The 18,910-nt window shown below is 37.4% G+C and overlaps 1 protein-coding gene across 1 annotated transcript; it reads left to right on the forward strand.

Annotated features, from left to right (window-relative positions):
• The first annotated feature begins 3,618 nt into the window (after positions 1-3,618).
• Positions 3,619-18,824, forward strand: LOC104907180 (DExH-box ATP-dependent RNA helicase DExH3). The gene is made up of 19 exons (XM_010696071.2): positions 3,619-4,007; positions 4,399-4,553; positions 4,648-4,735; positions 4,897-5,133; positions 5,611-5,706; positions 6,962-7,150; positions 7,396-7,555; positions 7,667-7,797; positions 7,968-8,138; positions 9,161-9,433; positions 9,698-9,892; positions 10,301-10,504; positions 13,196-13,265; positions 13,348-13,496; positions 14,348-14,656; positions 14,743-14,802; positions 15,627-15,779; positions 15,875-15,985; positions 17,848-18,824. The coding sequence occupies exons 1-19, from the start codon at positions 3,753-3,755 to the stop codon at positions 18,310-18,312; spliced, it is 3,471 nt and encodes a 1,156-aa protein (XP_010694373.1). The 5' UTR covers positions 3,619-3,752; the 3' UTR covers positions 18,313-18,824.
• Positions 18,825-18,910: the final 86 nt, after the last annotated feature.

An 18,910-nucleotide genomic window follows, 5' to 3' on the forward strand; every position in this document is an offset into this window, starting at 1 on the left:
TCATTAACCTCTGGCACTTAGTCTCATTATTGACTTCTTATGTGTGTTTCATTATGATTGTTTTTATAAGGTGTTCATCAAGGGCAAGCCAAGGGAGGATTCTTTCACCACCTCCGAGATAAACGAGGTTCGGAATTTGCTAGCACGCTACCTTACCGACATTTGCATGTGAGGATGATGTCACGACTTTGAGCTTCTTTGTTAGGATTATGTTACTAGCTACACTCACTTCATATGTTTATTTTTTATTTTAGTACTTATTTATAACTTCATTTGTAGTACATTATCAATATTATATATAATAATACCATTTTAAGTACTTTATACGACACGTGTGTGAGATGTTTTCGAATTAAGGCAGGTTTAGATACAAGCTTTATATATATATATATATATATATATATAATATATATATATATATATTATTTATATATTATATTTATATATATTAAAAAGCTGATGCGGTTCCGGAGAAAACCACATCAGATTGTTCCCACCAGAGGTCCAAAACCTTGGCGCCAAGACCAAAATCTGACGCGGTTTATGGGGAAAACGCGGTTTTCCCCCATAATCATCAGATTATGGTTTTATAATGCGGTTTTGGACCGCATCAAAATGTGTTACACACCTGCTGCGAGCCCACCTGATGCGGGCCAACACCGCATCTGAAAGGCCAGTTTTGACCGCATCAGGTGGGGTTTTTTCCACTAGTGTATAGTGCTCATATTATACAACACCCTTAAACACCCTATTAAAACAGTAAACAAAAACAAAACAAAACTCAACCACATAAATTTCAAACACAACAACTAACAAGCAGAGCTCGTCACAAAAACTTGCAACAACTACCAACCACAATTTCATGATCAAAGCACAATATTTGAAAATATAATAGAAATGCATTGAAGGAATTACATAAATTATACAAAGAACGTCCTTCGAATTTTGCAGAGCAAGGACCTTTCCTTAGAATTTCCGCAACCCTAAAAACGCAACCTTTGTAGAATCTACTCAATTCCCAGTACCCAAAATTTTGTTCAAACCTCACAATTATTTTGGACAGGTTTTCAGTTTAATTTTTTTTGAAGAAATCTTCAGCTGTGGTTATGGAGTTGCACAGGTTTTGAGTTGCAGTGGATTTCAATAATTCTGATAGAGCATTGGAGAGAGAGAGAGAGACATTAATTCGTATTTAGGAGGGAAGAGGGGAGCAGTTAAGGTAAATAAACTAAAGTAAACTGAAAATAAAAATCAAAACGGGGTGTTATTTGTTTTTACAAGTTTAGCAGGTAACCTATGAACCTGGTCCACGCGTGGAAAGTGTCCCAAAAAGTTGAGACTGAATAATAAAAAACGAAAGTTAGGACTGTTTTTGCGCCAATAAGTACATACGCCCATGTTCATGTAGAGCATGATGCACCCTTTTCTAAACTACGCCATTTTATCATTTTTAGAGTCTATAATTTTAAAAAATCATTGTTATTTGCTTCCTTAAATTTTGCATCTAAAGATTCATTTTTCAAATTTAAAGCAAAAAGGTATATCTCTATTATATAAGTGAAGGGGGAGGAAGATGGTGTCCCCTCACAAAAAGTCTAATATACCCTTAATGATTTAAATTGCCATATAACATTAAATAGTCTTTTCTTCTTCCTACTTGTCATATATATTGAATAAGTTAATAATGAAATTGAATTTTAAATTTCAATTAATATTAAATTAAGGGGAATGATTTTCTCTTCCTAAATGCGTGTGAAAATTTCTGATCAAAAATTAAATTGGCAATATAACTTGATTGAAACAATCCATACAAAAAATAAAACTTGAATTTCATATTCAAATTATAATGATAATATTTTAAAACCTAATTGTTGATTATTTTTCGATCGATAATCTCTATTATATAAATCAAACTCTTTCACTTTATTAATATTCAACGATTGAATTTGATACATAAATACTTCCACTTTATTTGAGCACAAGCTTTCTTATGCTTTATACTTCCTTCACTTATATAATAGAGATTTGAATAATGATAAACAAGTAACTAAAAAAAGCAACGAAACATTGATTTAAGAAAAATATGTTGAAATAATTAAAAATAATTAAAAATATTTGTTCCAATCAATTTTTTTTGTAGCACTGATGAATAACTAATTGAGAAAAAGAACAAGCATGCATAGTATGCAAAAAATACTAGTGTTCTTTTAGCTCAAGTGTAGATGTTCATTTACTATATATTCTTTTCATTATAACCTTTGTTCCTTTTATATGGGTAATGTTATATGTAGCCCTAAAGGCTATATATAAGCATTAAACACATTTCTTTAAATGGAAATAGTTTAAGAATTCAAGACACATTTTCACATCAACTGAGGTAATAAATGTTTGATTCAATATTTTATTTTCATTTTATTCCCATTTTTCTAAATATAAATTTACACGTTCTTTAATTTAAAGTCGTGTGTTCTTTTTTATTGTGCACCCTAATGCATAATCCATGCTTTGATGTTTTTCTGCCCAAATTTGGAATTGATTAACGGTTTTTTCACCAAGTACCCCCGAGTTTTCAAAAAATTCACCTGGTACCCTCCAAGTTTTCAAAATTCACAGGGTACCCCTAAGTTTCAAACTAATACACGGGGTACCCTTAAATGACCTTAATGAGTAACGGCGTTAACTGCCGTTAGTCATTAATCCCATTAAACCCTAATTAGGCCTAATCAACCTAACTAAATCCTAATTAGGCTTAATTAACCTAACCCTAACCCTCAAACCCTAACCCTAACCCCACTACCACCCAACCACCACCCCCTCCCCTCCACCCACCCCACCCCCTACAGCCACAACCCCCACCACAACCCCCACCCCACCCCCCACCCTCCCTGCCCACTCCCCGCAACCCCACCCTCCCTCCCCTACTCCCGCAACTACCGCAGCCCTCGAAATCTCACCCCTCCCCTCCCCTCCCCCATCCTCCGTCACGAGCTCGAAATTCAACAGGCCAAAGCCTTCACGAGCCCAGAATCGACAACCTTCATCTTCGAACTGGAGAGCTGATTAGGCGGGATTTGACAGGGGTTAGGAGAGGGGTGCGAAATTCGTCGGGGGTGGGGGAGGGGTTGCGGAATTCATCGGGGTGGGGGAGGGCTGTGGAATTCGTCGGGGTGGGGGAGGGGCTGCGGAATTCGTCGGGGTGGGGGATGAGGTGCAGAATTCATCGGGGGTGGGGTGCGGAATTCGACGGGGTTGGGGGAGGGGGTGGCGACGGGGTTGGGGAAGGGGGGATGCGGTGGTGGGAGGGGGCCCGCTGGGATGGGGGCTGCCATGGGTGGGGGAGGGTGGGGGAAGGGGGTTAGTGTTAGGGTTAGAAGTTATTAGGGTTTAATTAGGAGTTAGATTTTAGGGTTTAGGGTTAAATTAACGGTTAATTAGAGTTAAGACTAACGGCGGTTAACATCGTTAGTCATTAAGGGTATTTGAGTGTATTAGTTTGTAATTTAGGGGTACCCCGTGTATTTTGGAAACTTGGGGGTACCAGGTGAATTTTCTGAAAACTCGGGGGTACTTGGTGAAAAAACCGTTGATTAAATCAATTTTTCAATACTTTGATAAACCCTAAACCCTCGGAGATGGCACTTTGTAACTCCGAACATGATGTCATGACTTGAGAAATCCATCTTCGATTGAACTGAAAGCGAAACTTTTATCTTTGAGCATGGAGCTGACGCCATGCTTGAAGCTTCGATAGAATGCATTCAAAACTTGCACTTCTTTTGTTCTCCGGAAAATCCATCTCTTCTCTTTCCAATTGCAGAAATCCTACTTCAAGATATGCTCTTTTCAATCTTCTGATTTCTCCACAATTTAATCGTCTTAAGTTCACCCAAAATCTTGGAAATTTGCCCTATTTTAGTCATTTCCTCTCCTTAAATCGTCATTTTTCCGGCTATGCCGTTGAGCAGTTCTCAGATGATGAATACGAATGCGATTTCGAGACTAATGCGGTATTTTATTTATTTATTTATTTTTACATATATTTTTCTATTTTTGTGATTTCTGTACTGTTTTTCAATGTAAAGCATGAATTGAGAATCATGTTGCTCAGTAATTGAGATTAAAATGGTGTTTGGAATCTGCGATGTAGAAGTTTGAGTTTGGTTAGCTTGTTTAGTTATATTACTTTCCATGATAATAGTGAAAAAACCCTCAAGTTTGCTATATGAGAAGAGAGTTTAAATACTTCGGTATGAGTTGTATAACTCTACTGATATAAAGTATATTTCCTGGTGCAATTAAACTACGAAAACGTGGAGATGTATAGGTGAGACATTTGAAAAAGTGTTGAAACAAGAGCTTGTTGTCCTAGTATTAAAGAATTTGTGATGTTGTTGATAGGCCTCGTCTTCGGTGGCAAATATTGATGAGTGGAAGTGGAAACTCAGTATGCTGTTACGCAATGAACATGAGCAAGAGATTGTATCTAAAGACAAAAGAGACCGAAGAGATTATGAGCAGATATCTAATCTTGCTAGAAGGATGGGGGTTTACTGGTATGACAAAGTTATTTTTTAATAGTCAATGTGTATTATTTTTGTTTGCTTGTTGATAATAATTCTTATGTGAGGTTTCCTACTATGTTATTAGTGAAATATATGGCAAAGTGGTTGTTGCGAGCAAGGTACCTCTTCCCAATTATCGGCCTGACCTTGATGATAAGCGGCCGCAAAGAGAGGTAATATCACTGGGAGTTTCAAAATTTATTTTTTTTGTTCTGGCTTCATGGTGGGGTTGGTCCGTTGACGGAGCATGGGATATTTTCTATTTATTTTAAAGTTTCAGTGAATTCTCTTGTTTTATATTTAACTAGCATACAACATATGATCTAATATGCAGGTGGCAATTCCGTTAAGCTTACAGAGGAGAGTGGAAGGTTTACTTCAGGAACATCTTGATAGGGCTCAACTGAATTCTGGAAAGGCTAGTGATGGTGCACTGGAATGTAAGCCCACTGATATGGACAGGATCATAACTTTGAATGAGAATCCAGATACTATGTTGGATGATTCTGTTATGGAAAAGATTCTTCAAAGGAGGAGCTTGCAATTGCGTAATATGCAGAGAGCTTGGCAGGTATGTTTGACTTTTTGATGGAGCATAAATTGTCTCAATTGGATTTCTTTTCATACAAGAGATGAGGAAACTTATAATGCTATGGCTTGCAGGAAGTGTGAGCCATCATTCATCATTGATCCTCTTTGAAATTCTAAGTTCTATTCTACATAAAGAATTGGGATACCTTTGTTTCTTAGTTATTAGAAAGATCTAACACATCCATAAAGTAGAAATTGTGTTGAAATTACATTTGCTTGATTCCTTATACATGCCAACTATAGGTTTAGGAGTGTTAGAAGAAATTCTCTATTGGCAATGGCCTCATGGGTAGATAATGGATTGTCTTTTCTTATGAATTCTAAGCAGGAAGGTAGATTTTTTTGTCTTAATATAATAATTATATATTCCTGTATACCTGTCAAGTAATTGCAGCCATGGAATTTTCGATCTCTACTTTGCCTAATTCCTAATATCTTTGTCTACTTCCATGTTTAGGAATCTCCTGAAGGCAGGAAGATGCTCGAATTTAGGAAATCACTGCCTTCATTCAGTGAAAAGGAGAGGCTGCTTCAAGCAATTGCAAAAAATCAAGTATGACATAGAAACGCTGAACTTATTTCATGTTTGCTTGAATACTTCAAGTTTTAATTGGTGCTGTCAACATCAGAAAGTTGATCTATGTTAGACTTTTGTGGAATATTGATGCAACATTGAAGCTTTAGCTGATTCAGTCTGCTAATTGTTAATAGAGATTTTTAGTGTTATTGTTATATGAGATCAAGAGCTATGACTTGATTCAGGATCGTTTTGGATTAGGATAAAAAGCGCTATTTCTTTTTTATAGTTTGCCATGGTTCTTGCTAGGACATTATGCTTATAGAAGAGGGGCTGCAATGTTTTGTTAGTCCACAGGCATCAGCCTAGTAATGCAAATTTGTTGTGGCAAAAAATGTGTAAATTATTGCTTTGTGCCGAGTTCAATTCTTCTCCAATTACAGGGAGTTCAGTTACAGTTCTGTTCCTTTAAGCACTTTGTTAACGCCATGGCCAGGCACATGCGTAATGAGTTATGAACTTGGTTTGCTGACAGTATTTTGAAATAGATTCCTTGCTATGCAAAACCTTCAACGTCTGCTGTACTGAAGATCAAGTTTTATATTTTCTATTATGTAGTTATATTACTTCTGCTGCTTTATAGGTTTAGCGCCACTTTCACCTCATGCCTCCATGCTCTGAAATTACATTATGGCTAAGATCTTAACTAGATTGTGTTTGCTTACTTTACCTTCAATTTTTGCTAGTTGCCAATCACATATTGCTAGTTTTTGAGTTGCATGTGAAAATGTGTAACAGGAATATGGAGGTTTAAAAGCTGTCACACAGAAAACGGAAAGTTGAAATTCAAGCTTAACATGTTATTTTAAAGGAACAATAAATTCTTGTTTGCTTCATCATTCTGTATTTAGTTTGAGATGTATAAAAAACCCCATTTGAAAACAATGATAGTAACTGACATATTAGAGGACTGAGATATCTCGGGCAAAATTTAAACAATCAGACACTTATAAATTATTATGGATACCCATAGCATTATAACTATATAAATCAGAGAAAGAAAGTCCCTGATATATGTGCAATAAGTCTATCTCAGAAGTTCTTCTAGTTTCTTTGCAAGAGCAAAGCATACATCAAAGGAAACATTTTTGATAAATTTTCTGCATCATTTTTACTCCCAAATGCCAGCTTGGTGATGTTAAGGGTCCATAATGGACCTGGATAGCTCCTCATCTTACTGTCGCATGGATAAAATGTTGTCTCATTTGCTTTAATATGTGTCCTGTAACAGGTAATTGTGATTTCGGGCGAGACTGGATGTGGTAAGACCACCCAACTTCCTCAGTATATATTAGAGTCAGAAATAGAATCAGGCCGTGGTGCCTTTTGTAATATAATCTGCACCCAACCTCGAAGAATATCTGCTATGGCTGTTTCAGAAAGAGTCTCTGCAGAGAGAGGAGAATCTCTTGGTGAATCTGTAAGTCTTACACTCATATTGATCTGACTCGAATACTCTGCACTGTGGGTCATAATTATCTTGTCTATTTTTCCATTTTTCTCCATCCCCATTTTTTTACTTTTGTTTTTGGTGATAGCTGTTAGCGCATCATAATGATGGTTTTAAGAATATTTGCCTCATATAATTTTGTCTGTCGTTTTATTAGGTCTGAATCTGGGTCTTTTTTGCTCAATTACTACACTACATCACACATTTTTTGTTAGGTTGGCTATAAAGTTCGACTAGAAGGAATGAAAGGGAAAAATACCCATCTACTTTTTTGTACCAGTGGTATTTTGCTGCGTCGCTTGCTGAGTGATCGAAACTTGAGTGGTGTGACCCATGTCTTTGTAGATGAAATTCATGAGCGAGGGATGAATGAAGGTATGCAAAGTATTGGTTATTTCTCCTTTGTGTATCTCAAACCAATATCATTGTTTCTTTGCACATGAAGTAATTCTTCATCTTAATACTTCTGATGTTTGAATTTTATAGACTTTCTTTTGATCGTGTTAAAGGATCTTCTCCCTAGGCGCCGGGATTTGAGGTTGATTCTCATGAGTGCAACATTAAATGCAGAGCTGTTTTCGAATTACTTTGGAGTTGCCCCAATGATCCACATACCAGTAAGTTTAGGAACATTTCCTGATGAAATGGAAAACTACCTTTGAAAGAATTCTACCAGTGTACATCATGTACCTCTTTATTGCTTCTATAGATTGTTCAATGGGCGACTTGTTGGGAATTTCTGTTATATAACAAGCTATTCTTCTAAGTTTGCTTGTACTTTAAACAGGGATTTACACATCCGGTGAGGGCACATTTTCTGGAAGATGTGCTGGAAATGACTGGATACAAATTGACATCCTTTAACCAAATTGATGATTATGGCCAAGACAAAGTTTGGAAAACACAGAGACAAATGGTGCCAAGGAAGAAAAAGAATAAGATTACCACTCTTGTTGAGGTTTGTGCTAGACTGGGAACTCAGTGCTTAGCATCAATACTGTATGAGAGCTACAACTGTTGCTTGACCATTATAATCCTTCCAGTGCTTCAGAGTCAAATGTTTGGCATGCTCGCTTGTTCATTTCTGTTTGTGTTTTGGGGCTTTATAATTTACTGCTTAACAAGAAGATAATTTTGGGATAGGGGAGTATGGTTTTTTAAAAAAGCTTGTTATTGATGTGATGAGACCTTTGCAAATTGCAATGTTATGATATGCATTACCTTCTCTTTAAGATTTGGTTACACGTAAACTTACCTTTTGAGGAGTGTGCTTAGTGCTAATGGCTTATTAGTAATTTTTTCATTGTAACTTTATCATGTGCATTTGATGAATACCTTGTCAATACCAATCTTTTTCTTTGGGTATTTATCCATGGATTTTTTATTGGAAGATAACATGTAAGTAATGAAACTAATAGGCATGGTATTTTTGGAACCTAGCCCTTTTTCTTGCACTGTTTTCATAAGTTGCTTGGAGTCTATTCTAAATAATCCTTTATCACTATCTAAAAGAAATATATGTTCTGTGTTTTTGCCATTATTTCACACAAACCACTTGGAGAATTGGAGTTACTTCTGAAGTGCTCCCTTTCAATTACTTTGATGGGTTTATTTCCAATATTGAGTGTGTGGAAATTAAGCAATTCTATTTATTGGAATTTAGATTTGTAATAATTGCTGTTGCAGTCATGTCTCATTCCTTTTTTTTTTTATCAAATGTTTCTTTGCCATTCCAAACACCATAGGGCATAGAGACTATTCGTGATTCTATTCTCTCAGCCGCTTGTCTCTTTTTTGTATATTTTGTTAACCTTGTTTTTAAATTTCTACTGTGGTTCCAAATACTAGTAACTAGGCCTCTAGGTCTTAAATAGTTGTAGAATAGTTTGGATTTGTGAGATTTCTTGTTTAACTTGATTCTAGGTTTGTGAACCTTTGAATTGAATTCTTCACGCTTAGTGTTTCAATATGTCCTCACAGGATGCTTTGAAGGTTTCAAGCTTTGAAAACTACAGTCCTCGTGCACGGGATTCTCTATCAAGCTGGTCACCTGACTGTATTGGATTTAATCTCATTGAAGCCGTCTTGTGTCATATATGTCGAAAGGAACGGCCAGGTGCTGTTCTGGTTTTCATGACTGGCTGGGAGGATATTAATTGTTTGAAGGAACAGATTAAAGCCCATCCTTTGTTAGGAGACCCGAACAGGGTTTTGCTACTTACTTGTCATGGTTCAATGGCTACTCATGAACAGGTAGATCCTCTGTGTTACTCTTCTATCTAGGCTCCTTGTTGCTGGTAGTTTTGCTTCCTGCATGTTACTTGTAAAGTTATTTTTTTTGGTTCCATTTTAATAAAAAAATAATCTTTCCACTCTTGCTTTACTTTCTTGATCAGGGAGTGCTGTTTTCTAATCTGATAATCAATTTCTTGCATTCGTTTCACTCTCCTGTTCTTCTGTAAAGTCCAATAATTAGTTTACTTAATGTTGAGGTGCTTCAATGCCACACTTTTGCAGAAACTGATATTTGAGAGGCCGCCCCCAAATGTTCGTAAAATAGTTTTGGCTACAAATATGGCAGAGGCTAGCATTACAATCAATGACGTAGTCTTTGTTGTTGATTGCGGGAAAGCTAAAGAGACCACATATGATGCTCTCAATAACACCCCCTGTCTACTGCCTTCTTGGATATCAAAGGCTTCTATGCGGCAGGTGAATTCCCTGATATCAATTTCCTTCAATTACTGGAACCTGTTGTTAGCTCTCACTCAAATCATTATTAGCATAGACCCCTTGCCCCGGGTTTATATATATCTTTTAATGTGGCATGCTAATTATTGGGAGATATTTTTTTACACTGCTCTCTTGTAAGTTGGAAAACGCTCATTATTCTCATCTCACTTTCACTTGCCTTTTGCTGCTTGCGAGTCCATGCTTTGCATAACTGCTAGAGTGCTTATCTGAGATTCTCTACCTTCTCTAGCTATATGAGGAAGTAGAGTTAACTTGTAGAAATTTTCCTAGGATGTTATCATGGTATTGTATTGCATGCTCTTCCAAAAAGTTATCATCTTCACTCAATCTGGTAGTCTTGCATGTTAATGTGTGCTTGGATTGCAGAGGAGGGGCCGGGCTGGGCGTGTACAGCCAGGAGAGTGCTACCATTTATATCCCAGATGTGTATATGAAGCTTTCGCTGACTACCAACTACCTGAGTTGCTGAGAACTCCATTAAATTCTCTCTGTTTGCAAATAAAAAGTTTGCAAATTGGCAGTATTGCAGAATTTTTGTCATCAGCTCTACAGCCACCAGAACCGTTGGCAGTAAGTGATTTTGATTCATATTTTCTGAGATATATAACTTTCTGCCATAATTATTGGGATGCTTAAACTTTATGGATTGAATCCCATTGTTCTAAATGTGCTGCTTTCTTTCCTAGATTGTGACAACCTTTGTAAGCAATTCACTCAGTGCATCTATGAGTCATTGATGGGAATTCTGAATCTAATTGTTGGACATCTAATATGTGAAAAAAATATTTTCTTTCCAACTATCAACGGCCTGCCTCGAGGACACTCTCTCAGTACGTGAAAGAAGGTAACTTCCGCTTTCACGGTCTGCCTCTCGGACACTCCCTCAGTACGTGAAAGAGTGTAACTTCGCTTTCACGGCCTGCCTCGCCCTGGACCCCCTAAGGGGGAACCGAAGGAACAATTAGTGACTGCCCGCTCTCTTTCTCTCCCTTTGTGAGTACGAAAAAGGAGCGGGGGCAGAAATACTTTCTTTCTTCTTCATTGATCTGGGGGAAAAGAAAGCGTCTACCAGTTGGAAAGCTAGACATCAAGTAAGTGGCTTGATGAGGATAACTAAGCTGACACGCCGGAGCCACCACCTGCATCCCTTAACCAAGAATTAAAAAAAAACAGTATGGAGCAGAGATTTCGACCAATTATAACGAAGGCAAATTGCATGTAAGCTAGGACGAAGCATCTATCACTTTATTTATTTTTTTATTATTAGGAATTCCATCACCAATTTGCACAACAAATATACAAAGGCGCATCATTACCTTGGGTGCTAAAAAGGGGTATAACTCTATCAGAAAGCCTTTCTCCCATGACCAATGGATCGTGACAAGTCGTTACTACTAGCAATGACTTCCTCTTTCATTACTTTATCCTTTCCATATCCTTCTCCCTTGTTCAGAGTTACTCATCAAATGGCACTCAGTTTATATCTTTAAGTTCGATCATTGACAAGGTTCAAAGAAAGGGTGGGCCATTGATAAAGAAACCCGACTAGACCTTTTTTAGGAATGGGAGATTCCAAATCACTCAGCGTCTCAATGGGAAAGATTGGTGGACTGAATACCTTTTTCTCTTAGAAAATGGCCCCGGCCCCAAAAGCGCCGGAAAGAGCCAAGACCGGAGACGAGAGCAGCGGCAAGAGAAAGAGCGGCAACTGCAACTCCTGGCCTGGCAAACGTAGATCAATCAGCGCCTTGTTAAAAGACTAGCAGCGGAAAAGAAAAGATCACAGCGCTTACTCTTGTTGCAACGGCTATGCCGACCCACTAAGACTAGTGTATCTACAACTACATCCCCGAGTGACAGTCAAACGAGGGCGTCGTTAGCTGTGGCTACAATGCTGAGGAAAAGGTGCCAGGGGGAGGGGTGGTTGGATTTTGTTGGTTCTGGCTAAGTTGTAGTCAAGGCAATAGGCATTCTAAAGGGGTTGGGCTGTTGGAGACATGGCCTTGTGGTTCGTTTTTATAGTGTGACTATATCTGATTATCTAAAATAGAGTTCATATCTAATTTTCAAATCTAATCTTGTGCATACATGAGTATTTAACTATCCATTATAAAGAGGTGTTACACTGACATCTATGCTAATATTTTAAATGGCGTTCCTAATAAAGTAGATGTTGCCACATGGAACCCCCAAGGTCCCATTCACTAGAAACATGCCATATGCTTAACAAGGAATATGTACTATAGAATTTTGTATAGTAAGATTCGAGCGTACGACCAATAAGTTGTAGATTAGAAGTCTTACCATCTCAACTGATTATTAGATATGCTTTTTACTCCCCATAAATATATATAACCAATCATATAAATATATGTAACAAAGTAATCTGAAATAAATATAAGCTCAAAATAGAGTAGTATTATTCAAAGTAAAAACTCGGGGCATCGCGTGAGCTACACTCTAGTTTACTCTATAGTACCTGGATTTGCATACGATGGTCGGACACCTGTATGTCTGAGTGACTGATTCGTCATGCCTGAACTTTTAGGATGCAGAGACTCTGTCCGAGATATCAATATGGGTACAGGAACGCAACAATTTAATAATACTCTATTATAGTTCTGATGATAAAAGAAATCCAAACCGTTTGAAAGGAAATAGGCAAAATTAATAAAAAGGCAATAAAGGTATGAAGCCCTTCTCTTACCTTCATCATTGGCCGTTGACTGTTACCACCATGAAAGACGGAGTCTGACTCAGATATTTCGTCAACCCCTCTGATTTGAGTTTCATATCGGAAGCCATACTTGATTGCACTTTGCCAGATCTGACCTGGATTACATACCCGTATCAGTGTTGTGTCAACACGGGTACATGAGGCTTCCTGTCTAGTTTGGGTAACATGATTTCATTTATAGGAATGGACAAAAGAGGGAGAAAGGTTTTAGAACTGAAGGAGCATATTGTGAGTAAGGCTTATAATGATATATTTGATCCCAGTTTCTCGCATATCTTTGCAGTGTATCCTGCTCTTGAGTACTTGTCTTTACATTACACTATTATAGTGCTGGTAGTAGTAACAAAAATGCTGTGCTGAATGTGAATTATCTAATCGTGTACAGAGAAAATGCGATATGTTGACTGTGCTGGTGCTTTATTTTCTTAAAGTGAGGAAACATATGGGGATTCACTGTTGGACTTTTATTGTTAGTTAGATATTTGTTTTCATTGAAGTCATAGATGCTTCATCCTGTTTTATAGGTCCAAAATGCTATTGATTTCCTGAAAATGATTGGAGCTTTGGATGAAAATGAGCATCTTACGAATCTTGGTTAGTATGTCAAATTCCAGCACAAGTGAATGTCTTTTGGTTGAGGACATCCTCTTACAAGTTGCTATGTGTGCTGAATCAGGGAGGTATTTGGCAATGCTGCCCGTGGATCCGAAACTTGGAAAGATGCTTATAATGGGTGCCATCTTCTGCTGCTTTGATCCTGTCCTGACAATAGTAGCAGGTCTTAGCGTTAAAGATCCTTTCCTTTTACCTCAAGACAAAAAGGATGTAAGTCTTCAACTCTTTTGCTTGTATCTTTGCCTATTTCTGTTACACTTATGAAATAACTAATTTCCAAATGTCTATCACAATCTGGATGATGAAAAAAGTTTTCAATTGTACTGTGCTATTTAAAATTCTATTTATTGATTCGCTATGATCTATAAAAACATTTTTACATCATTTGCTGAACAGAATGAAGAAATTTGACCTTGTTATCTTTAAAAACTTTTTTTTCTATTTACTAGTGTTTTTATATGTGCAGCTATTCAATTGATTAAAATTGACTATTACTGATCAGATGTTCTACAAATCGAAATATTTTTGCCAATTGAAGTTTATCTAAGATTTTCATAAATAGTTGGAAAGTAAATAAATTATTTTTATGGTGTAAATGGCTTTCATCTGCCCTTTCCAGCATAGATGGCTTGAATGATGTTCAAAGCTGGGTTGTTCTTGAAGAAGTTACTTTACGTAGTCCTCGGAAATTGACGCTTTACAGAAATTAGAAGAAACAAAGAAAATCTATAATATGACAAGGGGAGACATAATCAAGAATGAAGAATTATGGTTTTTATTTAAGTATGCCTAAAAGTTATTATCTTTCGGACTCAGATTATTCTTTATTTATATGGTAATTTTTTTAAGGGGGAGAGGGAGACCAAGGGACGGAGAATAAGGTAATCCGACTGTAGCCATGAAAATTGATTCCACCTCTTACTAAGAATCTCAATCTAATGTCAATTTAACGTTGTTAAATGCAGTCACGGGGAGCATATTTCTAGTCAAAGCTTGCATCCAGTAGATCTTGTAAGCCTTTGACAAGCTTGATTGCTCATTGTTTTATATCCTTGTTTCAGTTAGCTGGGATAGCAAAGGCTAGATTTTCTGCTAAGGATTATAGTGACCATATGGCTCTTGTTCGTGCATATGAAGGATGGAAAGATGCTGAGCGAGAAGGCTCAGCTTATGAGTTCTGCTGGAGGAATTTCCTCTCTGCTCAAACTCTTCAGGCTATCCATTCCATTCGAAAGCAATTCAATTTCATTTTAAGAGATGCTGGCTTAATAAGTGAGGATGTAAGGTCAAATAATAAGCTAAGTCAGAATCAATCATTGGTCCGTGCAGTCATATGCTCTGGCCTATTTCCTGGCATAACTTCTGTGGTGGTGAGATATTTGTGGTTTGGAGCATCTTATTCAATGTAACGTTGCCTTATAAGATAAATGATATGTACTGTCTTTGAAACGTGCAGCACAGAGAGACATCAATGTCATTTAAGACAAAGGACGATGGACAAGTTCTACTCTATGCGGTATGTGCAAAAGGAACTTGTTGAATATTGAAGCTTTCACTTTGACGTAGTCGAATGTGCTTAACTACCACCTTGCAACTGAAAAGAAAGTGAAAAACATCGAGGTCTTGTTGATACTCTCGTGGTGTCACCTCAACTTTCATTTAATTCCCAATGAGACTCCTTGAGACATGGTGTTATTTTCCCCCTTCTACTTTTTAGGCGGGGGGAGGGCTGTCTTCTCCTTAGGTTGTTTGTAAATTGCCTGTTTAAAATTTGGTTTGTAGTGATGAGTTTGACTGTTTTGTGGCGTAGCATGCTTACTGTAGCATTACCAGATTGATATGTATTCTAATCTTTAATAGATGTTGATTTCAGGTATTATTTCTTGCTTTATTGTCATATTCACACCCAAATGAGCACTGTTTGACGTAGGATATCGTGTGTTACAATTGTATTGGGTGATTGATCTTAATTGGTATTTTAGTAACTCAATATAACAAGTCAAATATTAGCTCCTGTTCATGAATCATCTGGAACTTCCCCATTTTTTTTACTTTGTTGTACACGTGTGCTCCTTTGTTGAATACTTGAACAATATGTGTAACTGTATACATTACTTTGGTTCTTTTGATTCGATTTTCCAAGCTCATGGAGTGACATTCATCTTGGCGAGGTTTCTGTTTTTCAAGCAAGTAATTTATGTAGGTTCTGCTAATGTATGTGTATGACTGCTCATTTTGTGATAGCTTTTGAGGTTTGACTCCCTCCGTGTGTGCAAGCCTTCCCTTAATTTTATTCTTTTTCATTTATGTAACTAATAGTGCTGTTTGATTTGTTTTTAGAATTCAGTGAATGCACGATACCAGACAATTCCTTATCCTTGGCTGGTGTTTGGAGAAAAAGTAAAAGTCAATACTGTTTTCATACGTGATTCAACAGGTGTCTCTGATTCAATATTGATGCTCTTTGGTGGTGCTCTTAGCAGTGGGTCACAGGTGATTGCTTCCCATCTCCTGTATCTCTTGCCTATATTTGTTTCTGCCCCAGTTTCACACGTGATAATCTGTAATAAAACCTTGTAATTCTGTAGCCTGGGCATTTGAAGATGTTGGATGGCTATGTTGAGTTTTTCATGGATCTGAACATGGCCGAGTGCTACTGCAAGCTAAAGGAGGAGCTTGATAAGCTCATACAAAATAAGGTATGGTATTAATGGCTTTTTGGGATATGTTTCTGACTATCGGAAATGATAATATGATCGTATGATTAAAATTCTGTTATTCCACTTAATAGTTGGTGTGACATGTTCTTAAATACGTAGTGTATGGTAAGGAAATCTATGGTGAATCAGGCCCAAGGAAATGGATTGCACTATTGGTGGTAGAATAGAAAAAAAAAGATACTTTTTCTGAGACTAGGCTGTTTATTTGTGTGTGTAAGTGTAACTATAGAACTGCAGACTGCATTGAGGAAAGCGTTGTTCTTTAATGTCGCTTCCCATATCTCCTGAGTGAGGGGAGATGGAATCCAACTTTAAGTATCTTAGAGTTGATTTGGATTTCTTAGGATTCTTATTAATTTTCTGGATTTGCTATAGTGGGAAAGTTAGAGGTCAAGATAAGAGTAGGTCTCTCAGATGGCTTTCTTTCTGTTAGTCAAGTGAAGTTTCCTTGTAGCATTGAAGTTTTTGTTTAAACCTGTGCCCCACTAAGACCCTATTCTTTTATACTGAATTAATGGAAATTCAGTTCAGTTAAATTCCGTTCATTTAGTTTCCTCTTACAATTTAAGTTCAGTTTAGTCCAGACGAGTAACCAGGCCTAATTTTGTCTTGAGTTATCTTCGTGATGATGCATGAGCGCTTGCACGCTCTTACGATGGTGTTGCATTATGACTAACTGTTATGCATTGGGTATTAAGGGAGGGATATTATGGGAAGTACAATAAAATTAGGTTAGCTTGGAGAGAAAACAAGTTAGTTAGCTCATAAATAGAAGAGATCACAGAGAAGAAAGGGTGTTGAAAATAGATGAGAGTTTGGGTGAGATTTTAAGAGTTCATTTTGGGAGAATCAAGCCTCTCGAAAGCTTAAATATCATTTACTTTTGCTGTATTTTAAGTTTATCAATCAAATACTCATTATCTTCCTCATTTTCTGTCATCAATGGCGTCAAAGTTATGTTAATTCATAACAAATGGTATCAGAGCGGCCCATCCCTCGACTGTGCCACGCCTGACCGATGGAGGTGACGTTGGTGCTCGTCCGGGGCTAGGAACCTTCTCTCTCTTGCCTAGCGCAAAGCCTGCCACATGAGGGCATGTGGTTCTAAAGAGGACTTGAGTCCCACATCGGTCATATGGGGGGTCGATGTGGGATTTATATAGGATTATGGGTTCTCCTCTCTTTAGGCTAGCTTTTGGGGAGGTTCTCCCGGGATCCTGTATCAATGGTATTAGAGCCAATATATATGCATTATGAATAGCCTGATTTGTGCTTGACATTAACCCCATCACAACATTAGTAATTCTTATCGACAACCCATTATCAATAACCCATTCATTCTAATAAATAACCCATGCCACACCATTAATGGTGTTGGCGCGTCGCATTTAAGAATTTGTATTGTGTTTCGAGATGCTAGAGTATGATTTCCCAATGTCAATAAGAATTGGAAAACTGCATGTTGTCATGAAATTACATGTGATGCTGCTATGGTTTCTACTCTTATCCTTGTGTTTTGGAAGTTTGTATGTTGAAAGGTTGAGAAGAAAAGAAGAATCCCTTATCTTAATCTTGTAAAATCCCCCCCCCCCCCCTTCTCCCTTCACCCCTTTACACAAATACAGACAAAAAGATATCTGTCATCCTTTGTTACTACATCATGGGAGGTTAATCTATTAAATTTCCAGCCTGGCATTTGGCATCTGGTTATTGGGGTCCCATAACCATCCACAAGCCGGGGGGCACATACTCTAGCAGACATTTTCTCGATCCTTACTTGGTCTGTTGTTTGATCGCAACTATGTTTCTTATGACAATGTTAATTGTTTGCAACATTTCAGCTTGAAGATCCTACCACTGACATCCTGAAAGAAGGAAAGTACCTAATGTTTGCTGTCCAAGAACTAGTATCAGGAGATCAATGTGAAGGGAGATTTGTATTTGGGCGTGATAGCAGGAGATCTAAGGATCCTGTAGACAGCAATAAATTTTCGAGAGACGGAATGAATCCAAAGAGCTTGCTGCAGACTCTGTTGATGAGAGCTGGACATTCCCCTCCTAAATACAAACTTAAACACCTAAAAACCAATGAGTTCAGGGCCCTGGTGGAATTCAAAGGGATGCAATTTGTGGGAAAGCCTCAGAGGAACAAGCAACTTGCTGAAAAGGATGCTGCGATAGAAGCTTTAGCATGGTTAACACATACTGAAAATAAAAATGAGACTGAGGATCATAATTCATCACCAGATGTCACTGACAACATGCTGAAACTACTTGGAAAACGTAGAAAATCTAAACGCCATTGAGACTCTTCATATACCTATATGTTGCTTCTGCTTCCATTAAAGGAGGAAACAAAATTGACTTGCTTCATCCTCGGCAAACGTAGCTCGAGGCTGCCAATCAAATGCTTCATAGTTATCTTTTGCCATTCTGTTAAAAGTTATCAAGGGGCAGGGCTTGTTGATGAAAGATGGTTTCTCATAAATACTGCAGGCTGCAGTTACACCAGGATCTGCACTTGAGATGAGTGAAAGTGTTGCGGACCTTTTGTTGTATACTAGTACATTTACGAAGCAATGACGGGATCTTTTCAGATGTGATTGTTTCACAAGAAACTTTGGCATGGCTTAAGTTAAATTTGGATCCATTTTATCGTGAGGGGGATCGAGAATTGTACAGGGTGTTATGGTATTCATATGTTCGTTAATGGTTAATAAAGTGACTGGATGCTATTCGATAGTTTTCAAATGTATTTAAATGGTTACGTAAATTTAAATTTAATCTATGAAAGAGTAACATTTTTTGTTTTCTTGTAGTATGATTGAATATGATCCGACCATACGCTTGATCAGGATGGAGTTTTTGACACAGGTAGCAACTACTTATTCATCAAAATGTAAC

This window comes from Beta vulgaris, chromosome 4 (assembly GCF_026745355.1).
Source record: "Beta vulgaris subsp. vulgaris cultivar EL10 chromosome 4, EL10.2, whole genome shotgun sequence".
Taxonomy (NCBI): Eukaryota; Viridiplantae; Streptophyta; class Magnoliopsida; order Caryophyllales; family Amaranthaceae; genus Beta; species Beta vulgaris.